Source organism: Rhea pennata, chromosome 3 (assembly GCF_028389875.1).
Source record: "Rhea pennata isolate bPtePen1 chromosome 3, bPtePen1.pri, whole genome shotgun sequence".
NCBI lineage: Eukaryota > Metazoa > Chordata > Aves > Rheiformes > Rheidae > Rhea > Rhea pennata.
In genome coordinates, this window is record NC_084665.1 from 60,048,644 (window position 1) to 60,071,066 (window position 22,423).

A 22,423-nucleotide genomic window follows, 5' to 3' on the forward strand; every position below is an offset into this window, starting at 1 on the left:
AAACTCAAAAGTTATTTGTAATCTCTGCAAGTATAGTTACTGAGATTTATCCTTGGTTTGTGTTGAGCTATCAGCTTTGCTGCTGTAAGAGCTACAAACTATGTAACTAGGGTTCGTCTGGTTTAGCCAAAGCGATGTACTGTTGTCACACACTCAGTGCAGTTTCACTGAGTTCTTCAGATGCCAGTGGGCCTAACTGCTGTCCTCAAAGGACAAAACTTTCTCCCTATCAGGGATGCTGAGTGCTGACAATTGAGCTCAACTTTGTAAATGCAGCACACAACCCTGAAAACAAGACGTTCTGCATGTGGGTTTGTGTGTGTGTGTGTGTGTGTGTGTGTGTGTGTGTGTGTGTTCGTTTATCAATTTATTAGTGAGCCCTTAGTAGTTTGCTGCTGAAAAATGGTAGCTCACCAGAACATATTGCAGGTATTTTTCCATGTACTTTATTTGTTTTTCCAGAATTTCACATTTCAAGAAAAACACTTTATTAAAGAGCTGAATTTTTAAAAGTTTCAGGCAGCTCTAGTTACCAAAAGCAGCAGTAGGTCTGAATTAAAACATTACTTTGGAACCACTTTGAAAAATCTAGAGTTGAAATGCAGACTAGACTGTGGATTTGATTTATTCCAAACACAATTAAGTGAAGCTTTAAGATCCAGACATTCCTTGTTTTTGAATATTGTTCAAAATCTAGGTCCAGACATGAATCTTTCATTGGAAGCTTGACCAATTTATATATCACTAGGGGATATTTAACAGGATTTGATTGGATCTAGAAGGTAATGACTGCCTAATATTTCTGAAGAATAGAGGATTTCCTGGGAATGGCCCTGAGGTCATCTTGCATTTCACAAATAGTCTGCAACCTTTTCTTGCAGGCTGTATCTCATACGTTACAAAAGTAGTGTCAGCATTGATAAATTAGATATGTAGAGAGCATTTTAGGTGAGCTGGGTGTTGCTCTTCTGTTAGTATAGTTAAACATGCCGATGATTTTCCTTTATTCGGAAGTAATCTTTTCTTAATTTTTAATTTGTGATCTGAAATTTGTGGAACAGTAAAGATGTGTTAATCTGAGTTTAAGCCAAGGCAAGGGTTGTGTTTTAATAGTTTGGCTCAGTGTACCTTCGCAGCCCAGCATAAAGTCAAGAACACAATGCCTAAGTTCGGCACAGTTTTAAGCACTATACTGAAGTCTAAAAGCAGATCTGTGTGACTTCATCCTTTGGGTACTTTCACTGCTTTTGGCCTGATTCAAAGCCCACAGAAGTCAGTGGGGGACTTTCCATTGTCTGCAGTTGGCTTGGATAATGCTCTATCTTAGGAATACCATTATGTCAGCAATAATATTTCAGGAAGCTGAAAGGCCGCTTGATAAGGTAGGGGAGAACAGGCAAGACTGTGAAATCACTGCTTCAGAATAAACTGTTCACATGGCCTTGAATGCTGTTTAGAAAGAGGAGAGCACTCTAGAAAAACAGAGCTGCTGCTGCAAATTGCTTATAGATGCTGAAGGCAAAGAGCATCCAAACATTGCTTTGTGGGTTGCCTTTATTGCAAATAGAGCTAATGTGTCATTATACGTGGAAAAAATGCTATAGAATTCCCCTCAGGGCTTTGCATGGAAAGAGTGAACCAATGGGAACTTTAATTGTAACCCCTTCTCAGATGCCAGGGAAGAGGAAAGAGTCTTTGAGGCTGCCATTACCCTAACAAGATATCCTGTTGAGGTCAAGATTTTTTTTTTTTCCTTCTCTGATTTGAGCTTTCTACCTCGGGCAAGGAGAAAGAAATTCAAGTCTGTTGAGAGAAAATAGGAAACAGAAAACACCAGTGTTCTTAATTCATATGAAACTCTGGATTATCTGTGCACAAAGGCTTGAATCTTTCCTGTAGTCTTGATGGTTAAAGGGAAAAGCCCCTTGCATCTGTCCATGAGAAGTGGATGAAAGCAGAGCGCCTGTTTTCGCTGTGCAGGCTGAGCAGTTGGTTGCAGGAGATGGAGTACAGCACACTGGAGGGGACGACAGGCTGGGGGCTGTGGACACAGGATATACTGAATTTAAGAATGACCCAGACGTTATGAACTTCTGCGCACTGTGGTATTAAGGATTACATCCTAAGTGGCTTAAAATTGAAGGCAGTAGGTATGGGCAGTGAGGACCTCGGAAACCTCTCGTCCCCCTTACTCTCTTTTGTCCCTGAGCTAGGAATTGAAGCCCAGGTCTGCTGCCCTCCATATAGATGAGACTAGAAGGGGGAAAGGGTACCCTGTGCACAGCAAGGGGAAGAGGAAATCCCTGGCCATGGGAATTCATGTAGATGGTCTTAGGCTTCTCACATAATCCTACACTTTTCTTTCTTGGGAGGCACCCCACCTCTCCCTTGACTGAGTATAAGCATGTGTAGGAAGCTCTGTGTGGGGAATCTTGCTGATTTAATTATTCCTTACATGTTGTTTTCCTGTGTATGGGACAATTGAGCCCATAATAATCAATCTCGCATACTCTGAAACAAGAAAATGCTACATATGATCTAAGCTGCAAGCTGAAATGTGGTTATTGGAAATGATTTTTATGGCCAGTATCATGGTGTCTCTTTGCTTTTTTGGGCTTTTAGTTAGTTATTCACAGCATCATGCCGACAAAATATTTTATGTCTTTCCATTTAGCTAGCTGACTTAATCGTCTGCTTTTAGAAATGTTTATAAGCAGATGACAAAATATAAATTTTCTATGTAAACTAGTGGGTTTTTTTCATGTTAATTGAAAGGCTTATCTCTGTAGTATCTCTTTAAATAATGGAAAAGGAATTTCCTGAATATTTAAACTCCTATTTTATACATTAATATAATTTATCTTTGTTATTTCTCATCCACATGTTGGTTGCTTAGGAACGGGAGTAATAATATTAATTTTGAAGTTTTCTGCATCCATTTGTCTTTCCATCAAATTGGCAACTCTGTATAGCTGTTGTGTTCCATATGGTAATCTACTAAATATTTACATGTCTTCCTTTATACCCTTTCCAACATGTGTGTATTTCCATAGTTTCTTCTCAGGTGTGGTCTGTGTTTTAGTAGTAGAATTCTGTTGCAGACATTCCTAATTACTAGACTAACATTCCATAAAAAGTTTATGTGAGGAACTCTGTTCAGATATTATAATTTTAAATTGATTCCAAATAATTGGAGGTCTCTTGATGCTGTATTAAAAAAGAAAAAAAATCTAGCCCTGTTGATTCTGAGACTGTTGCATTTGCCCCTTTTCGATAAGGCGAGGATTACATGAGATAATTGCTGCTGTAGAATGTGTTTGATTACTGTTAAGATAAGGGACTGAGAAATAATCCATTAGAACTAAAGATGCTGTCATTCTGTTTCTTTACTTCTTTATATGGGAATAGCTTTGAATGATTGAGCTTTTTAAGTACGAGCTCTATTTGTCTGTAACCTCTCTTGCTGCTATATTAGTATATTTATACCTGTCATCTGTCATACGGTGCATGAGAAGAAAAATCAATAAATAGCTTTTTCCCTTCCTAGAATGTCATTTATATTAAAATGCTTAATGTTTTTTATTTAGCATTCAGGCTTAACATTGTAGTCCCAATTTCTCTTTAGTAGAATTTACTTGTTTACTTCACTTGCTAGGTACAGTGCTTATCAACAACATATGCTCTTTTTGTTTAAAGTGAGTTTTTTTGAAATGATGATGATACAGTAATGTCTGTCCTTGCACAAGCCAGTGCTCTCCCTCCTCTATTATATTGTAAGGATAATAGGAGCTTCTTGCTCGCTTAACTCATGTGATTGAAGTGAGACACATTGTGATGTTCTTCTCAATTAGCATGATCCGCTCCCAGGGAGTAAGAGAACCCTGGCTGGGTTGTTTCACGTTTTCCTCTCTAATGAGTAGAAAGAGTCTTCTGAGAATTGCTAAATAATTCAGACCATTAGGAACCTGTCAACTTAAACAATGCCCCCTCTGACCAGAAAAATTGTTGCGAGCAGTTAGACACCCTGGCAGATGTTGAACTTGTTCTTATTGTTAGTTCTGCTTCAGGCAAATAGCTTTGCACCAACTTACAAGATCTGTGCATCCTGACGTTTAATAAGTGCGTGAGTATAATCAACACATGTTACCCAGATTTGCTCTAGTTTTTATAGTATTTCTTTTTGTTCATTTAATAATACAGTATTAAGTTCCTAATATTATACTTTGCCCCCTTTAGTAGGTTTGCCAGATAACAATAATGAGAAACCACAAACAAGGTGCAAGAGGAATGAAATAAAATACTTCTTTAGTTTTCTTTTGTTTTGTAAATCTCTTATTTTGAAGTACTTCTCTAGAAGCAGAAAGATGAGGTGTATTTTTAGCTGCATTTGTGGTATACTCATATAACCCTAGGATCTGAGATTTAAGGGGAAACATTCATATTTTGAAACTTCCTATAAAATCATATGCATAGGCACAACTATTTTAATTAAAATTTATTATGTAACAAGATCTATTTTAAATCTGTCTTAAATGCCTTTTGATGCAGGCTGTTTAAGAAAATACAAATCTGACTTTATCATACTTATATCCACCTGTAACACAAGGTCTGCAATGTTATTGTAACAAGTCATGAGACAAGAATCAACTTTATAATGAAAAAGTTATTTAATATATTTGGTTAGAAAACAACACCTTTAAGCATCTTCGCCCTCTTTCCTCTAAATGCTTGTGCTTCTGTCTTATAGCAAATAGTCTTGCACAAGCAATTAGCTGGTCTGTTGGATCAGTTAATGGAACAAGCTATAGTGGTAATGCAATGTGAAATAACGTCTGTGCTTTATAAATATTTATGTTGTAAGATCTCCTAGTATATTCTTGTGACAAATGACTCCACCTTCAAATATTTTTACGTTTAATAGACATGTGCTTTTTTTAATAGCATGTGATAAGACACTACTTCTATTTTTTTAACCCAGAGCATTTCAAAAACCTGTCAACTTCTATTTTTCAAGTTTTAAAATTTTGTTCCTGCAAAGTAACAGTACTAAATGGAGAGAATTTTGACACATACCTGTTGTAGTAAAAGAATTTTTCATTATACTTGGGGAGAAGTAGTTCTTGAGGAAGATTTCACAGAATTATGGAAGAGTTGGTGTTGGCAGGGACCTCTGGAGATCACCTAGTCCAGCCCCCCCTGCTTATGCAGGGTCACCTAGAGCAGGTGGCCTGGGACCAAATTTGTTATTGTCAATTGTGTATTGAAAAAGTCTATCCCTGAAATGGCATGCTTGTCAAAGAAGATGCATCAGTGCTGCCCTGGTGGTACTGAAGGCAGCCCCACTGCTCAGATGGGGTCTATATCTTGACCTGGTATATCCTTACTGCTCTGTTTCCTCATTTTTCAAAAACTTAAACATATTCAAATTTTTACCACTCTAATTTGGAAGAAAAAAGAAGTGAAAAATGTGAGCCATTTAGGACTGCTGCAGGGAGAGCCTTTCTATAGCAATAGCTACCGCAGCTTGTGAGGGCCCTGTTGGTCTTGGACGTTAACTTGTGTGGGGCAGTGCTGTGATTTCTAACGATGCTAGGTGTTCTTCATTCTTCACGTGAGAAACGAGGAGGCTCACAGCTGTGTGTGGCCTACTGTGAGTTGGATCTCTTAGCATCAGTGACCTGAGCTGGTGAAGTATGTAAGGAGTATCGCTCACTTCAGGCCATGCATCTCTCATCCTGTGCGCTCAGTCACTTAGACAAAGGAGGTGGTTTTGCTGCATAGTTCATCTATTTTTTTCCCCAATTGATTTCCCATTTTTCACTAATGCTTCTGCCACATGCCCTGGCATCATGTGATCATCTTTCATCTTTGTTCATTTAATTATTCTGAAATTAATAAGACAGTAACCACAGGCACTCCAACTATTTTCTATAACTCACTGAAAAATAGATCATAACACAGAAGCAAATAGTAAGCCCATGTGCACAGTGGTGTTAAAGAACCACATGACATGAAAGTGAAGGAAATTTTTCATATTGCTTTAAATGTCAGGTGTGGTTTGTTGCGTGCCATAAGTGTCAGAGGGTTCTCACTGTTTTGAAGCACAGGAAGAGGCATTCCTGAGGAGTGAGGTGCTTGCAGCGAACACCTGGACAGCAGTCCCTCTCTGCTGAGATGGGGAAGGGCATGCCAGCTCCCCGAGGTGGCAGTGACTGTTCCTGCGATCATGTGTGTTACCACATTGCACAGAGAGAATAGGAGTCTCTGATAGGAAGATTTTAGCTATTTAGAGCACTTACCCTCAGCTATCATAGAGACTTAGACTAAATTTCTGCTTACCTGCCCCATTTTTAGTTGCTTGATGTCAATTTTGACCTATACCCAGAGTTGCCTGTGTGGACTTGATGTTGTCATTCAGTATATGAAATGGCCTATCTGGATCTATGGACTCCAGAGAGAAGGAATACTTAGGCTCCTTTTCAGTCTTTGCTCAAACTCCTCTAAATGAGAATTAAGTAAAGAATGGTCTCAATTAATTTTGTCCTCTCTTATCTGATAAATGTTTAGAAATGAGACCAGGAAGCAGAGTAGGTGATCATTGGTTTACAGAAAAGTAGGAAGTTTTCTGTAGTGGAGCTGATGCCTTCTGGGGGGATTTCATATGCTCCAAGATTTCCCTTCGTTATTTGCTGAATGGGACACGGCTGTATTTCTTGCTGCAGTTCCACTAGAGTGCTAAAGGCACCAAGGATGGAGGTAAAGTGGGGAGCTGATCCTTTAGAAATAGACTGGATGGCGTCTGGTGAAAGATATTTTACGAGGTAACATATGTTTATGGAAGTGATCTAACTGTAGTAAAGGAGATGTCTAGCAGGCATGCTGAGGATGTTCATATTTTCTCTTTTTCTTGGTGAGTTTTCATTGCTTAGAAAAAAACAGTGTTGACAGCAGGATCTCTTAGCACTTTCAAAGGGAAAGCTAAACATTTTTGTAAGTAGTGCAAAACATGGGTTAGAAGAGCTTCTATTTAATCTTGATCAACTCATTTATCTCCTCTTATATAAAATAAGTTCTTTGCTTTAAAGCATTCTATAGGATGTACATTTTACATGCAATCTTCATAACATTTTTTAATCTAGAGCATTCATATAATCAACCTGCTATCAAACCACAAATTTTATTTTTAGCTTCATCACAGAGTTTTCTGCACAACCTATATAGTTTGTTTTGACTGTAAAACAAAGATGTTAAGAGCCATTAAGCTAGCAGAGATCTACAGCAACACCAGCTACGTAGCTTCTGCTTATTATATTGACATAACCTTTGATTTTCTTTGTGACCTAGCAGTTGTCTAGAAAGTGAACCTAATGGCACTTCTCTCCTCCCCAGCAATGTTGTGGTGATACTTTTCTGAAAGATTGTAATACACATAAATACATAAGATGGTGGTAATAGATTAACCTATTGTGTGCGGCATGGAACTTGCATGCTCCTTGGTGATCTCCAGGAGATATTTCGTTACGAAGTTGTCCCAAAGAGATAGCAGCAGAGTAGTAGGTGAGCGAAGGTGGATGTGGAGAGACTTTTGGGGTGTGAAAAAGGATGCTCATGCTCTCAGCCATGGACCAGACTCTGACAAAGCCCAGGGCTGCCCCTTCTGCTTGCTTGCAAGGAGAACTTGAAGGAAAAGGACCCTTGCACACAGGGAGCTACTCACAGTGGTCGTTAGGTCATGGGTGGTAAACCTCTGACAGGGCAGCCCTGGCAGGTCTGTGCAACAGAAGCAAGATGTGGTCTTTGCCCTGTGTGATGTCCCATTTTTGTGGATGGGATTACCAGTTGCAAAAGCCTTCAGAGCTCAGAACTGCATCTGACAGGAAGTATATGATGAGCTGAGCTGTTCTTTTCACTTTATACTCTCCTAGTTCTTTGTAAATCAAGTAGAAGTCAGAATAATATGGCTTTAACATGTCTTGTAGTCAATATGCTAAAAGTAATCAGTTAAGTACATTAGAGGTGGAAGCAAAATGGAAGAATTGGGAGTAGCAACTTGTGTCTTGAGTCCAAATTTAATGAGCATTGATTGGATTGTCACAAAAAAAGTGGGAATGTGTTAATGAAACTGGCTGATACAATGGGGGACATTGTAAATATGCAGATAGATTAGAAATAATGTAGTAAGAGCTGAATGACCTCAAGGACCAGAATGATTATACACAGTGAATCTGAAAAAGAAAAAAGTACAAGGTTGAGTGCTTTGCATTAACAGCAAGAATGTCTGTTGACATTTGGGAGTCACTCTCTGAAAATGAAAGAGGAAGGGAACAGACAGCTTTATTATCCATTGCCAGGAGACTGTGAGCCACTAATGTGTTTCAGCTGGATCCTAGGATATGTCAGGCCAGGTACTTTGCTTGAGATAGGGAAGAATTACTATTATTGGACAAGGTGCTTGAGAGGCAGCTTTGGGAATTGTATTTATACTACTGAACATCCACTTTTAGGAAAGATAAATTCAAGTGAAACAGGTGCAGATGAAAGGCTTCTGGGATAGGCGGATGTTAACTTTTAGTAAGGGATCATACTAACATGCTTTATTTAATCAACTGAGAGGGAAGATGCAGCACTCCATGTGGGAAGGGAGATGGGACCAGAGGCCAGCTGTTGTTCCTGAGAAAGACTTAGTGCTTTGGTTCATGAGCTGTCATTGCTCCCACATGGCTTCTGAGGTTACTGTAAGAACTGGGATCTGACTAGTTCCTGAGATAGTTGGACCACAGTAATGGTAAGTGAATAGAATATATCAGGAATGGGAAAAAGAGAATAACTTGCTTTGCATAGAGAGCAAAGTTTTCACCAAAACAAGCAGATGGGAAGTGTTCAGAAGTAAATTTGGGCTTAAAATTAGGAGTACAGACATAAAAGTCATATACTGCTCTGTTACAGTTTACAAAAATTAACCTATGGAACTTGCTTACAGAAAACTTAGTAGAATTCTAAGAAAGATTTGACCTTTGCATAGATGATTAGAACGTACTCAATGGTGTTATTCCGTCAAATTTTAGAAGACATCCAAATCTTTGTGTTTCAGTGCAGGAGTTAACTATAATTGTGCTTTGGAAATTAAATAGAACTTTTTGTGGAGAAGTTATTCCAAAGCTGCTTAGTGTTGGAGTGATACTACAGTGAGGGAGGATACTGGATGTAACGAAACAGAGGTCCATTTTTTCAGATAGCAATTCCTATGTTACTAAGAATATTGTTATTTCATTTTGGTGGACATAAATATCAATTTGGGGGCTTTGGTGGGTTACGGATGATTTCTATTTTAGTGCTTTTTGCATTTCTTTTCAACGTCATCTGCGGTGTAGCTTGGCTAAAATTTTCAAACTTGACATTGAAGCATAGGCCTGCAAATTTATGAGAACTTTTGAATAAATGTCTTGCTTTCTGGCTGAGCTGGTTACCAACAACTGTTGCTGTAATCAACGAAGTGTTGCACGATTCTGATAATAAGGAATTGTTCATGTGCCTAAATACAGATTTAACAGCCTAGCTTTGTATACTGAAGCTTTGAGATGCCATTTGCATCTAAAGAGACACATTTTACCCGATGTCAGTTGTTTAGAACCGATAATTCACCCCATACGGTACTCTGAAAAGCATGACAAAAAAAGAGCACCAACAAAGAGAACGTGGAGTTTGCTGTGGTATACGTGATGCCATTGCACAGGATCATTAAATGCATCTCAGAGCTGCTTTGGGGAGGGTTTTTGTGACTATAACGGTCCTACTGTGGTTTGGGGAGTTGTGTTTCTACCAGGGCGCCTCGTACAAGGATGCTGGGTATATCTACTAAGTGGTAATGAGTTAAAAAAAAAAAAAAGAAGAAGAAGAAGAAGGAAAAAAGAAGGAAAAGAAAAACGGGAGGCGAAAGACACCGAAGCTGCCTTCGGGCCAGCAAACCTTTATTCGGCAGACTCCCTCGTAGCGCTCCTCCGGCGCTCGTGTGGTAATTGTGGAATGCAGGGTCAGACAAGAGCCCAGTCACAGCCGCGTCCCCGGTGGCGTCGGGGCTTTGTGGCAGCCCGTCCGGGCTAATCGTTTCAAGCAGCCCATGGAAAACCGCTCTCTGGTTAAGTCTGCATCATACTGTTCCACCAATGGAAAAAATTGAACACGAGGAGGGTGTGTAGCCTGCAGACAAAAATACATCCAGCCGAGCGCAGGATCTGTTTTTAGTTCCTAACGGCTGAACATTTTGAAGTGTTAGACACAGTTTCCTGGCGTACTGAGAGCAGGGAGAGCCTGCGCGCGCGCGCGCAAGTCTCCCCGCAGCAGAGCTCGGGGAGAGGAGCCGAAGCAGGAGCTTGGGGGCAGGTAAGCGCGAGAGGGAAGGGGGGCTGCGCCAGCTGGGGAGATGCTGGGAGAGAGCAGTCTCCTGGCCACAGGCGAAGCGCGGGGAATTAAAGCTGGAGGAAGACTTAGAGACCTTTGAAGGCAGAGGGCAGAACAGGCTGTTGCAGCGCCTGAACTTCCGACCGCCAGCCGTGCTGTCTGTGCTGCCGCATATTTCACGTAAGGCGACTGATTTTCCTCCAGAAAACAGTTCTTGCTGGTTGTCTGTCGAACTCGGTTGTCTGAATTGCTAAATAAACCACTGCAAGTTTCGTTTTACAGCTCTGCTACAACAGGGCTGGATGTTTTAAGGAAAAGTATGAGAAAGAATGTTGCGGAGCATTAAGTTTCTGTAACAGTAAAATGACTCTACTAATAAATATCATCAGTAATCACTCTCAATCTTGTTTTTGGATTCATTCTCTTCTGACCCATGTTTTCAGTAACTCGCAGTAAAATAGAAAGTATGTCCAAGCCAAGGTTATGCATTTGTGAAGTGCTAGGGGAAAATGTTTCAGTAAAGATTACTCCTGTTACTGAATTGGGATGGTTTGGGAAAACAGAGCTGCTGCTGCTTCTGGCAGAGGTAGGTCCTGGATGAGTTTTGATTTTTCTACATGGATTTCTAATATATAATTGTACAGAATTTGAGAAGATGCTACTTTCAATGACATGGGGTGGGAGAGACAAAAGCCCAAGAAATGCAGATTTTTTTTTTTTTTGCCTTTTTTTTTCTTTAAGGGGAAGCGATTAATTGCCTGTGCAATAAAACCAAAGTTTGCTAATTTGTTTATGCTTGTTGCTGATGTGGTCACTGAGTTAATTTTGAGTACTGGTGACTTCATACTTCATTCTGGAAATCATGCATTTCTTTCCCTTTAGAGCTGGCGATTTGGTAAAATTATACAACATATAGCAAATTACTAGGTAGAGACAAGGGATGGAAAAAAATTTGTTTCTAATCAGCTTTGATGGGAAAGGGGATCTATGTAGGGTGTTCTACAGCTGCAAAGACAGAGAGCAAGACCCTTGGAAACACAGTCCTTAGTGTACTTTTTTACTCTCTTAATATGTGAGTGACATGCCGGTACTATAGTGGTACAGTAAAGTAAGCCCTAAACTGGGCTTTTGCTGTAGGGCTCTTGGAATGCTGAAATCAAGATCTGTTTTTAATTGTCTGCGCGACCGAATCTCAAGTTTAATTCTAGCAGCTAACTCCCAGATGCTCTCTTTTTTTTTTTTCAAGAAGTCCTTGGGCCCAAGGTGTGAAAGCATTTACTTTGGAATCGACACCCTCAGGTGTTTATGAATGTGTAAGCTGAGAAGTAGGCAAAACCATGCCAAATGCAGCACGTCTGCCCCCGGCCCCGCGAAGCAGGTTGTGTAACAGGAGGTGGGCTGGGAGCTCCGCTGCGGTTGCGGCGCGCTGGCGCGCAGGCTGAAGTATGCTGTCCTACCAGTTGCTACCGACAGTTTTTCTCTTGTGCCAAGGATTAAGAGGTGGCTGGGCAGACAGGCTTTCTGAGGGAGCAGTTACACCAAAAACGGTCTGCGGTGGCAACAAAATTGGTTGAAGTTCCTATCTTGGGTTGCTTGGCCTTGTTGCCATTTGCATCCCCCGTTGGTGGGGTCTGTGGGACTGTGCATGGGGCGGTGTTAAAAATTGGAACACACAAGGATTCCTAGTGAAAAAAAAGGGGGGGGGAAGAAAGACCCCCCCCCCCGCATCCTTAGAACCTGACTTCTTGGCAAATTTTTGGTACATATGAGAGCCCATCCCTGTGGCTACCTAGCTGACTGTGGTTATATTCAGCTGCATGAGATGGCTACAGCTGAAGAGACAGGAGAGGATGGGCAGATGTTTCTGGTTGGGATTTTGAGAATCCCTGCTTGAGCTGAAAGCTCCAGCCTCGCCTCCTGTTAGGGAGGACTGAGGCAGAGATTTCTTCAGCGATTTGCCTAAGCTTAAGCAGAAAGTCTGAGAAAAGGTAGGCCTTGAGCTGGGGCTCTGCAGCATTGCTCCATGGCACCAGGTGGCCTCTCGTCTGCACACAGGCTGTGGGGCTCGTGCTGAGGCACGGCTGTGTGGTGCATCCTGGCTTTGGCCAGGTGCAGCACCCCTCCCTTCCAGAAGCCTTGAAATCCCTTAAAGACACTGTGTTAACGTGTACCAGAGCCTGCCAATATGCTTATAACCAGAGTAAGTGGAGAAGAAAAAGACCTTTGAGATGACTGAGTTCATTTCCCCTTCAAGGGCAGAAAATAGACCCCCTGACATATCAGCTCCTTAACTACTACAGCTACTGCATTAAGCCAAGATGTGAGCTGGCATTCCTGATACTTTTTTTTTTTTTTTTAAGAAAAAAACCCAGCTTAATAGCTTTTATTTAAATGGATGTGCACTTTAGCCATTGTGTATAAATTCAATAACATTTACAAATGGTGAGATTTGTTTTTCCTGCCAAAGAAAAATAAGTCTCCAGAGATTTAGATTGTATCAGCACTGGTATAATAGGATAAGGATCTTCAGGCTTGACCCAGCCTTCCATATTGCTCTAACTTGAAAGCTATAAAGCATAATTTAATTAAACTGGCGATACCTTGGATTCAGAAGAAAGGTTGAGTAAAAGAAGAAATCATATCGTGGGTATGGGATATATTATTCTGATATACTATATCCATAATGTAGACCTGTTAAGGTTAATGCTATTTTAACAGAAGGAACCAGAAAAGGAGGTTATCCCCCTCATGCTTAAAATATGAAATTAGAAATCTATGTGCAATGTATTTAACAACATACAAAAAATGGCTGGATCATAGTGCCTACATATGTTTAATGAGAAAAACTATTGTTTTTAATTTAATCTGTGAGCTACCAGACAACTCCTAGTACTATAGGATATAACTCTAAAGGAACTAGTGAGTGAATTAGAAATTCTGTTTTTTAATTGGATCTTTAAGGCAAAATAATTTATTCTTTTTAAGACATACTTGTGGTGTTTTGGTTATTCATTCTTTGAATACAGTGGTATATAATGCAAAATATCCTTGCCAAGAATACCATGGTACAATTATTATGGTATATTTTTTTGTAATAGGAATGTGATTGAGATTGCAGGAATAAAAAATCTGCTTCTGATTTGTGGAAACATGTGACCAAAGTGCGTAGTTCTAAAAAATACAGTAAATTGTTTCCAGTAAGAAACTCCATATTTAATCCAACTAATCTAACTCCCTCCCTCATTAGTATCCGTCCATATGTAGTCACGTGAGAAGGTGAGGGCAAGTTCACATTCCAACATTCTGTATTGTTGTCATATTTAAAGTAGATTAAGAAGTTAATTTAAACTGTAAACCTATAATTCTGTATCCCTGTAAGAATTCACAGAGCACACTGCTTCCTTGCAAAACCCGTGAAAAGAATAGTACCTGGGAGATAGCTGTGTACAGTTTCTAAGACTTTAGAAGTTGTTTGAAATAAGTGGTGTTTTAACCACTAGGCACAAGAGAATGTAAAAGTAGTTTGAACTGAGAGAGGAAAACCAGGAATTGCTAAGCCAATTAAAAAAAGTTTTTCCTGATGTAGAAAAAAATGAAGTTGTTGGTCTACATCAAGGCCTGCAGCATTTCTAGCTAGATTTGTGCACTAAAATAAAATGACAAGTTGATCATTTTATGTAAAGGAAGGAGAGTTTCTGCTTCATTCTTATTACTCTGAAATACTTTCAGGCTGTCCATTATCCCACCTCCGTTGATGACAGATTGGTTTGGTGCACCTACTCAGCATGCATGCAGGCCAGCCATGCTCGTAAAGACACGGCTGCAAATGACTATGCACAGTGGCGGGTACTAAAGAACTGGGTCCAGTGTCCATCTCAAAAGCATCTTAAATATTATGCTATTGTAAATAATAGTCATTCAGTGCTATATCAACCCTGCACAACTCCACGGAGATGAAGAAAGTCCAACAGTTGGTGTATACATGGTTGTTGCTTACGCTGTGACTAGCAATAAAATACTCAGCTTGTTTCTTTCCTGTGTAATGTTTTATCCCTTCCTCAATAACAGGCTTCTTCAAAAAGCTGAAACTGTGTCCTGATAGCTGTTGTGATGAACTGAAAGAGTGAAGGGTATTACTTTCTGTTATTTTTTTTTACTGTTGATCTTTTAAAAGCCTTTTTGTGTTTAAGATAGTAGAGCTTTTTCATTTAAGCACTTACGCTATGCACGTACAGTTATTGTTCCTGATAGTCCTAAAATATCTCATGACGTTCTGCACTTAATGAGTCCTCACTCAGTGGTACTAATTTGATGGGATAATGTTACTCTCATCCAGGCAAATCCACGTTGTTCTTTTCTTTGTTGTTACTTTTATCATTTTTGCATTGATGGTTAGTAAAGCTAGCATCAGCTTCCTAGCACAGCATCAGTAGATTTTCAGTGAAGCTTCAGCAGGGATTAAATGATTTATAGATCACTTGTGTAAACCCACCAGTGAAGGTTCGTTGTCAGCGGCCATCTGAAGGAAGAAAGGCATCAGCTGATGAATACCATGGAGTAGTAGCATCGGTGCATGGATTCATATCTCGGTGCCTTCTTTATCCAGGCTGGAATTTACCTTAGGTGAGCTCTTACATTATCAGGGACGCTGAGATTGTCAGTCCCAGTCGCAGAAATCTGCTGAGGAACCATAGGACGATTTCACACTGCAATATTTTGTCTTTCTGTGTTTGATTTATGGCTACTGCCTGCTACTGACTTTGCTTGCAGAGTATTCCACCTACTCAAGCCTTTGTGCTCACCTCCCATGAGTCGGGAGTTCATGGTTTTGTCTCTGTACAACTGAACAGAGAGAAATATCTTGAACTTTAGTTTTAGAAAGTCTCAGCCTAGTTGATGTCACTGTACTGAAGGCAGATAGTGGTAATAGCTAAATCAAGTTTGGTATATTTTTCCACGGTAGAGGATAAGTTCAACACAGAAGACTTGTCACCTTTTACTCAAACTTGCCACTAATTCATAATATAAAAATGTCTTTCTGTATCTCATAACAAACTGAGTACCAGAACATTACTGTTATGATACAGTTTTGCATGAAATAGAGTTCTCGGGTCAAGCTTTGTAAACCTTTATTTTGAGAGGTTAAGATTGGCAAGGAAAGCATCCTTAAAGTTGTAGAGCATTACTGTATGTGCCCTTACCTTAAGATTAAGAACAGCATTTTAAAACAGTCTAACTACTGTGGTGTTGTCTAACTACTGTGGTATTAATGAGGGAATATAGGTAGCAGACTATTCTCTGGAATGGTTCCTGAGCATGCATGTTTGCTTTTTCTGAGCCAAAAAAGGTGAGGAGAACTTTGTGTGGAGGAGCATAAAGGTGGGGAAATACGTTTTTAGCTCTGGGGTTATGATTTGCGTTAATTATTGGGTGTGGTGGTGATGGTGGGGTTCTCGGATTAGTATGTTTGCATAGCTGTGTTTTTTAAATGTGTCAAGGGGAACTAGGGTGAAGATTAAAAACTTCTTTTTTAGGGAATGTGGGTATAATTGAAAGCAAATAAACTCTTAATAGTCATCTTTAGGCATAGCAAGCTGCTTTCTAAATATACTGATTATAATTGCAGAAAATATTCATAGAAACTGGTTTTGCTCACAAGAAGTATTCATCCCGCTACTTCTGCATGCTGACAGAGAAAAGCATGTTGTCTTCCGTGGTAATAGGTTGCTGCAAGAAGTACAGGGGAAGCTGAAGTCCCCTGCTCTGTAATTTCCAGTGCTTCCACAATTAAAATAGCATAAACTGTGTGAGTTTTCAGAATGAGAGTAGTCTGAGCTTGTCCTAGAGCTCTTCTACTCCCTGGTGTTGTGCTGCGTTTGAGAACAAGGCAGTTCACTCCGCTCACCCCTGTTGTCATCAGCAGGCAGCAAATCACTCCACAGAAGTGTGACGCCAGAGATGGGCATTACAGCTGATTTTTCCGAGTGACGGTCTTTGTGCAGTCTTGCAGATGTCATGATTGGTTATTACAGTGTGTATGGATGTTTAGCCTACCGTAGCTTTCCGAACAGCTGGGATTCTGAGAAAAATCCCTTGTGGAGATTTCTATGGAATTTATTGACTGTTGTGCTGTACTGCTGGCTGATTCCTACGCAGACTGAGACGCTATTTTGCAGATATTGTACCCTGAGATAAATTTGTTCATTCACTCATTATGTGATCTGTGTACTGGATCAGACATGCACAATGGAAGTTGTGGCAGTAGCTCAAGCCTTGAAGAATTGAGTGTCTATCTTCAGAGGTTCTTGACAGCAGCTTGCTCACTACCCACTCTGTTAAAAGGATTACCAAACCATTGCACAGTCACTATGGAGACCAGATGGTCTTTTTGCCTGTTTCTTCAGACAAATTGGGTTCAGTGTTCCCTTATGAATAGAAATAAGCCCCTCAAAGCCCTCTTGTTGAATGTAGTTTTTGCTCCCAGATGAAGAATTCTGAATGTAAACTCCTGCTTGTGTGTGATCTGCGCCTGCTAGGTAGAGGAAGGCAGTTCTACTGAAGGTTCATATTTGTTTAACAACTTTGAACTTTATGAAATTTGCATGTTGTCTTTTATTTACCCATAGTTCTAGTTTTCTCTTGAATCTAAAATCCCATTTGTTCAATCCATGTTACATAGGATGTTATATAAACTGCTTTACATTCATGGATGTTCTTAGCAGCATATGTGAATCAAACTTACAAGGCAAGGAAGTCCTGAATACCATCCTTCCTAAAGGTTAGAAAGAAGAAACAAGTTAAACAGATCTTTTTCTTAGGGTAAGCTGAAATTTCTGTGGTCTATCTGTTCTTGTCAAAGGTCTTGTGATAACAGCCATGAATTTGTGTTTATAGGTCTGTAACATCTCTGGCATAATCCGAAAGGATATACTTCTTCTGAGGAACTTATTTGCAGACCTTTTTCCCAGCTCCCTGTCAAGACTTGCTTTTAATGCTAGTTTGCAACCTTTAACTTTTTTTTTTCTGTAAGGTTAATAAAATACCTAGCTAACCAGTGAACTTCTTTAAGTATTGTCAAGGTTCTTAATGCAGTAAATAGCCACCAAGTGAGTCAAAAAGAGTAAAACTATGTGTGCAAATGAAATAATTATTTAACTGAGAATTGTGAAAGTATTTATGCAGAAAAAAAGTGTTTTGGGAGGTAGTGTATCTGTTAAAATGGTTTCTAGTTAAAAACCTGTATTCCAAAATTGAGCCTGAAGTGGTACGCTATGGTTACTGAGTGTTTCAGTTGCTACGCTCCTGGTATATTCTGCGAAATTCAGATTTTGTCCTTCTATTTTTAATTGCAATCTCTGTGTGCTGGGTTGAACAACTGATATATTCATATGGTCAGGAAGAACTTATGTGTTGTTACCTTCTGGTGTGTGCAGTGCTTGGTGCTGCCTTCTTTTTGTTTTGCTGACAGATTAACTCTAAAATGAGAACAAATGTAAAGAGAGAGGTTGCTGGTTGGTTAGGGGTGTGAATTACCCTGGGGCCTTTCACTGCAGGGGTCGTGGTCAATTCAGGCAGGACAAGGATAAGCAAATACAGAGAAAGTTTGCTCTGATCAGCTTGGCCCAAATTGTAATGGATCATTGCATAATCCAGTGATCTTTTATTGATGTTGCCGAAGCAAAGCAGAAGCTCCTCGAAGTTTGTCCTAATTTGTCAATAAGAAGGGAAAAGGACAGAATTAGAAAATAAAAGACTTCTGCAACAGGGGCTTGGTTGTATTAATTCAATGCAAGTTGTTAAAGTGCACTGATAAAAATGCATGTCTGAAGTCTGAGAATCTTAATTATTTCTCTCTTTTCCATTTGTGGGTTTTGTTTGTTTTTCCTTTTGTATTGATTATACTGATAAGTCAAGTAAAGCATATGCATTATATTTGACGGAGAACCCGTTTGTGTCTTTTTTGGGGTATTTTCCAGAAAGGCTGCATGCAACTCCATCGCATTTTTGGAAGGTGTAGTGACTGGCCACGAAGACGATGCAGAGCATGCTAGCTGGTAACTGTGCCTACATTTAGCAGTAATCCTACAGGTATGCTCTTGTTTTATACTATACTTTTCATCTAAAGGGTTGGGGGCTGAAGGATGAGATGTTGAAATACATGTAAACTCTTAGGTAAAACTGTTTCTTCACGATGGCTTGATTTTACCAAAGTTTTAATGAGGCTATGGTGAATTCTCCGAAGGCTGATGGTATAAGATATGACATGCAAAGAAGTGCAGTACCCCTTGAAAACATTCTTTGATGATTTTATAGTTTAAAAACTTACTTTACTGTTACTTCTGTAAATTGCAACCAGTGGAAATTGATTCCAAATAACAAAAAGGATAGTGCACTTGTGTGGGGCAAAAACCTTCTGCCTTCTCATTCTGGCATTTCAACTACTTCAGTGTGTGCAGTTCCCTGTGAATTTGGTAAAAAGCTGAAGTGTTTTCTGCTAAGTGAACTGACCAACTGCCGTATGCTGAATGAACATAATGTGATTTTGTGCTGTAATGGGAGATGAGGCTGTTTGCTAACCAAGTCCTTTTTTGTTTCAGAGTATTTTTTTTTTCCATTTTTTTTTCTCCTGGGTTGACTCCATTTAAACATGAAGTTGGGGTTTGCTGAACAGTTTGTTGAGGCAATGTTTTATTGCACAGAGGCCAGTCAAGCTGAAACTGCAGTTTGCACGTCTCCTGGCAGAAGGGATTTTTCTGAAAGTATAGTTCACTTTACATCTAAGTAATGATTATCCTGCTGTCTCCCTTTCATTATGCCATTGTTCTTGGGAGCCAGAGACTTTCTAAGTTATAAGAAAAGGATGTTGCCAAGGGTGTGGGTGGAGAAAGGTGTTGACATGATTTCAATGGGGTTAGATTCCAGCTTTATAACAGAGGGGTAATGAACCATAAAAAGAATAGATTTTCCTAGCTTGCCCCTAAAATAATTTCTATTATGAACTTAATGTTGTAAATGGTTATTTAATGGATTTTTGAAGCAATTGTTTCATATTATTTTTAAAAAGGCATTTTCCTGCATAAAGAGTAAGGATGGTCTTGTACTTTTAGCTGTTTGTCTTCTGGCCATTGTTTCTAATGAAACTCCTCTTAATTTAGTGGAAAATGGGGAATTCAGAAAGCCAATACAGTCTTCAGGGATCAAAAAATCATGCTGCTGCTACAACTGGTGCCAAGCAGAAGACTTGCTCTCTGAAAATTCGCAGCATACATGCTAAAGATGAAAAGTCTTGCTCCTTGCATGGATGGGGACATACCAGTAGTGGCTCAAACTATAAATCAAGGTCCCTTGCCAGAAGCTGCCTTTCCCACTTCAAGAGTAGTCAGCCTTATTCATCTAGACTCAGTGACACTGTGCTGAAGGTCCCTAAAAGCAATGCCCATGCCAAACACAGGACAAATGCCTCAGAGGACTACTGCCAAGGAAGTAATGCAGCATTTTTGCCTGAGAATGGTTTTCACTATATTGGCCTTCAAGCTGCAAGTAATCATGCTGCCTCCCGAGAATGCAATGGACACATTTTAAATTGCTATGGAAAGAATGAGAGTCTTGCATCAACCTCACCATCAGAGGACCGGAGGAGCCCAAAAGTCCTCATTAAAACACTGGGGAAGCTGGATGGCTGCTTGAGGGTCGAATTCCACAACAGCAGCAACAACAAAGTACCTACAGAGGAGTCCAGTGGACCGGTCCAGTTGTTGAGATATTCACCTACTTTAGAATCTAAATCGAACAACCTGCTTGATGTCAGGAGGAACTCCAGTGCGGACTGTTCTTCCAGTCATCGTCTGTCACCTACTGACTCAAGACTTCAGTCTAGTAAAGGAAGCTCCCTAAGCTCTGAGTCTTCATGGTATGACTCTCTCTGGGGAAATGCTGGGGATATCAATGAGCTGGATGCTCCATATTTGACTAGGAGCACTCCAGATACAAGCATTCATGCCAGTTTCCCAGCAAATGACAACAAGAAGTCATTCAACCAAAGTTCATCTCTTTCCTCACTCCGAGATCTGTATAAGGATACAAATTTGGAAAGCACCCCTCCGCCTGTGATTAGGCTATCTGATGAATATATTGACACTCATGGCAGCTTAAGTAACCGTGTCTCATTTGCCTCAGACATTGATGTTCCCTCCAGGGTAGAGCATGGAAGTCCTGCACATTACTCTTCCTACACACTCCCATGCAGGAAGTCTAAGCCCCTCGCTGAGGATGCCTCCAAGAAAGACACATTAAAAAGCCGAATGCGACGCATCAGTGATTGGACGGGAAGCCTCTCGAGGAAGAAAAGAAAGCTGCAGGTATGTACAAAGCCCAGTGTAAGAGCCTGGAAGTTGGTTTGTTGATTTCTCTCAGAAGTGTAACGATTGCATCATGTTCATCTTTCTCATTGATCATTACCCTCCTTTGGTAATTTGTGGAATTCTGAGACGGATTCCAGCTCTGAAGCCATCTGAAATTTCAACAACAACCAAAAACAGATATGTTTTTGTGCGTGCACGTTTCCCCTTCCTATTTTGCCACCTTCTCAGCTGTCTTTAGCTTGAATGTCTGGAGCCTAGTATCTCAGTGAATTAGCTTTTTAATTTACTGCATTACTTACAGTGTGGCTTCTCTTTAACTATGAAAACATAACAGGTATCATATATGCTGTAAATCAGCATGCTTTGCCTAAGGAATATGGAAGGAGCAATAGAAGCAAATTTGAGAAGCATGTTACAAATACCTTTGCAAGTGTTCCCTTATTTGTATTATTGGTTTCATCACTGACTTTTATTTCTTTGTCAGTCTATTTCTAGCTAGGCAAGCAGCTATATGCAGTGGAGCTCCTGGTTCTGCCTCTGCCTTCTGTGAAGGTATTAATTGTGTGCCCTCCTTTTTCCTGTGTGTGAGCTTAGTTCACCAGATGGAAAAGCTTGAATTGCCATCTGGCTACCTGGGAGTTGGTTGTATGAAAAAGGAGGTGGAAGGAGGGCAAGAGGGAGGGAAAGGATGTCTCTTTAGAAGAATTTAAGGCTAATCCCATTAATAGGAATTTAGGATGCCTGTGGTCAGGAATGAAATTCTTGTCTCCAACTGCAGGCCCCAGAATTGGCTCTTTAAATGTCAGACTATGCCTGGCCTTGTATATGCGAGTTCACAAGCAGAGATGGAAAGTGAAGATTTTAAATCTTCCCTCATGTTTTTTTGTACAGGAGCAGTCACTGCACTTCTCTTAATTAAGGATTTGTTCCTTCTAGTCATATTGGGGTGTTGGCTACTTCAAGGGTAAGCAGAGAGTAAGGGGAGCTCCTGCTCCTTCCACTTAGGCACCAGTGGAACAGTAGCTCATACTATGCTCTTTTGATGGCAGGTGTAGTGAACGTCATCTCCCCCGCTGGAAATTCTGACAGCTTTTCTGTTTAGTTAGAAGCATCTGTCATTGCAACATAAAATTCTGAGGAGCACTGAGGCTCAAAAATGAGGTCGGGATAAGGTTTGTTTGCATAAGTCCTAGATAAGGGATAGAGAACTGGGAAAATGAAGAAGAAAGCCATTTGTTTGGATTGCTAAGTTGTTCAAGACTTTTTTGTGTATTTTATCAGATGTTGTCTTTTCACCTTCTTATTCAGCTGTAAAATAGGAGGCAGAAAAAAACAAATCAGTAAAGAAGGCTCTTAGCATTTTATATCAGGTTCTTCACTGATACAAATATCTGTAGCTGTTCTGGATTTTACAACCAGGCTTTGCATATGATCCCTGGATCACGGACCTTTGCCATGTGTTAGTTATGACATTTTCAGAATGGTATTTGTGGTACACGATTCATAGCTGTTTTGAATCCAGTATGCAGTAAACTGACTTTGGAAACAGCAAGGAAATCTTGCTAGTGAGATTGCATCAATCCAAATCAGATTCTGGTAGAAGGAAATTAGCCCCAGCTCTAAAAATGGTGGGTTTTTAAATTTATTTTATTTATTTATTTTCT

The 22,423-nt window shown here is 40.0% G+C and overlaps 1 protein-coding gene across 1 annotated transcript in view; it reads left to right on the top strand.

Moving 5' to 3' along the window:
• TIAM2 (TIAM Rac1 associated GEF 2) overlaps positions 1–22,423 on the top strand; it is a 180,062-nt gene that overhangs the window by 69,810 nt on the left and 87,829 nt on the right. The window contains exons 3-4 of the mRNA XM_062572409.1: positions 18,379–18,486; positions 19,554–20,756. Coding sequence (XP_062428393.1) covers positions 19,560–20,756 — 1,197 coding nt within the window. The 5' untranslated portion in view covers positions 18,379–18,486; positions 19,554–19,559. The remainder of the gene's footprint in view (positions 1–18,378; positions 18,487–19,553; positions 20,757–22,423) is intronic.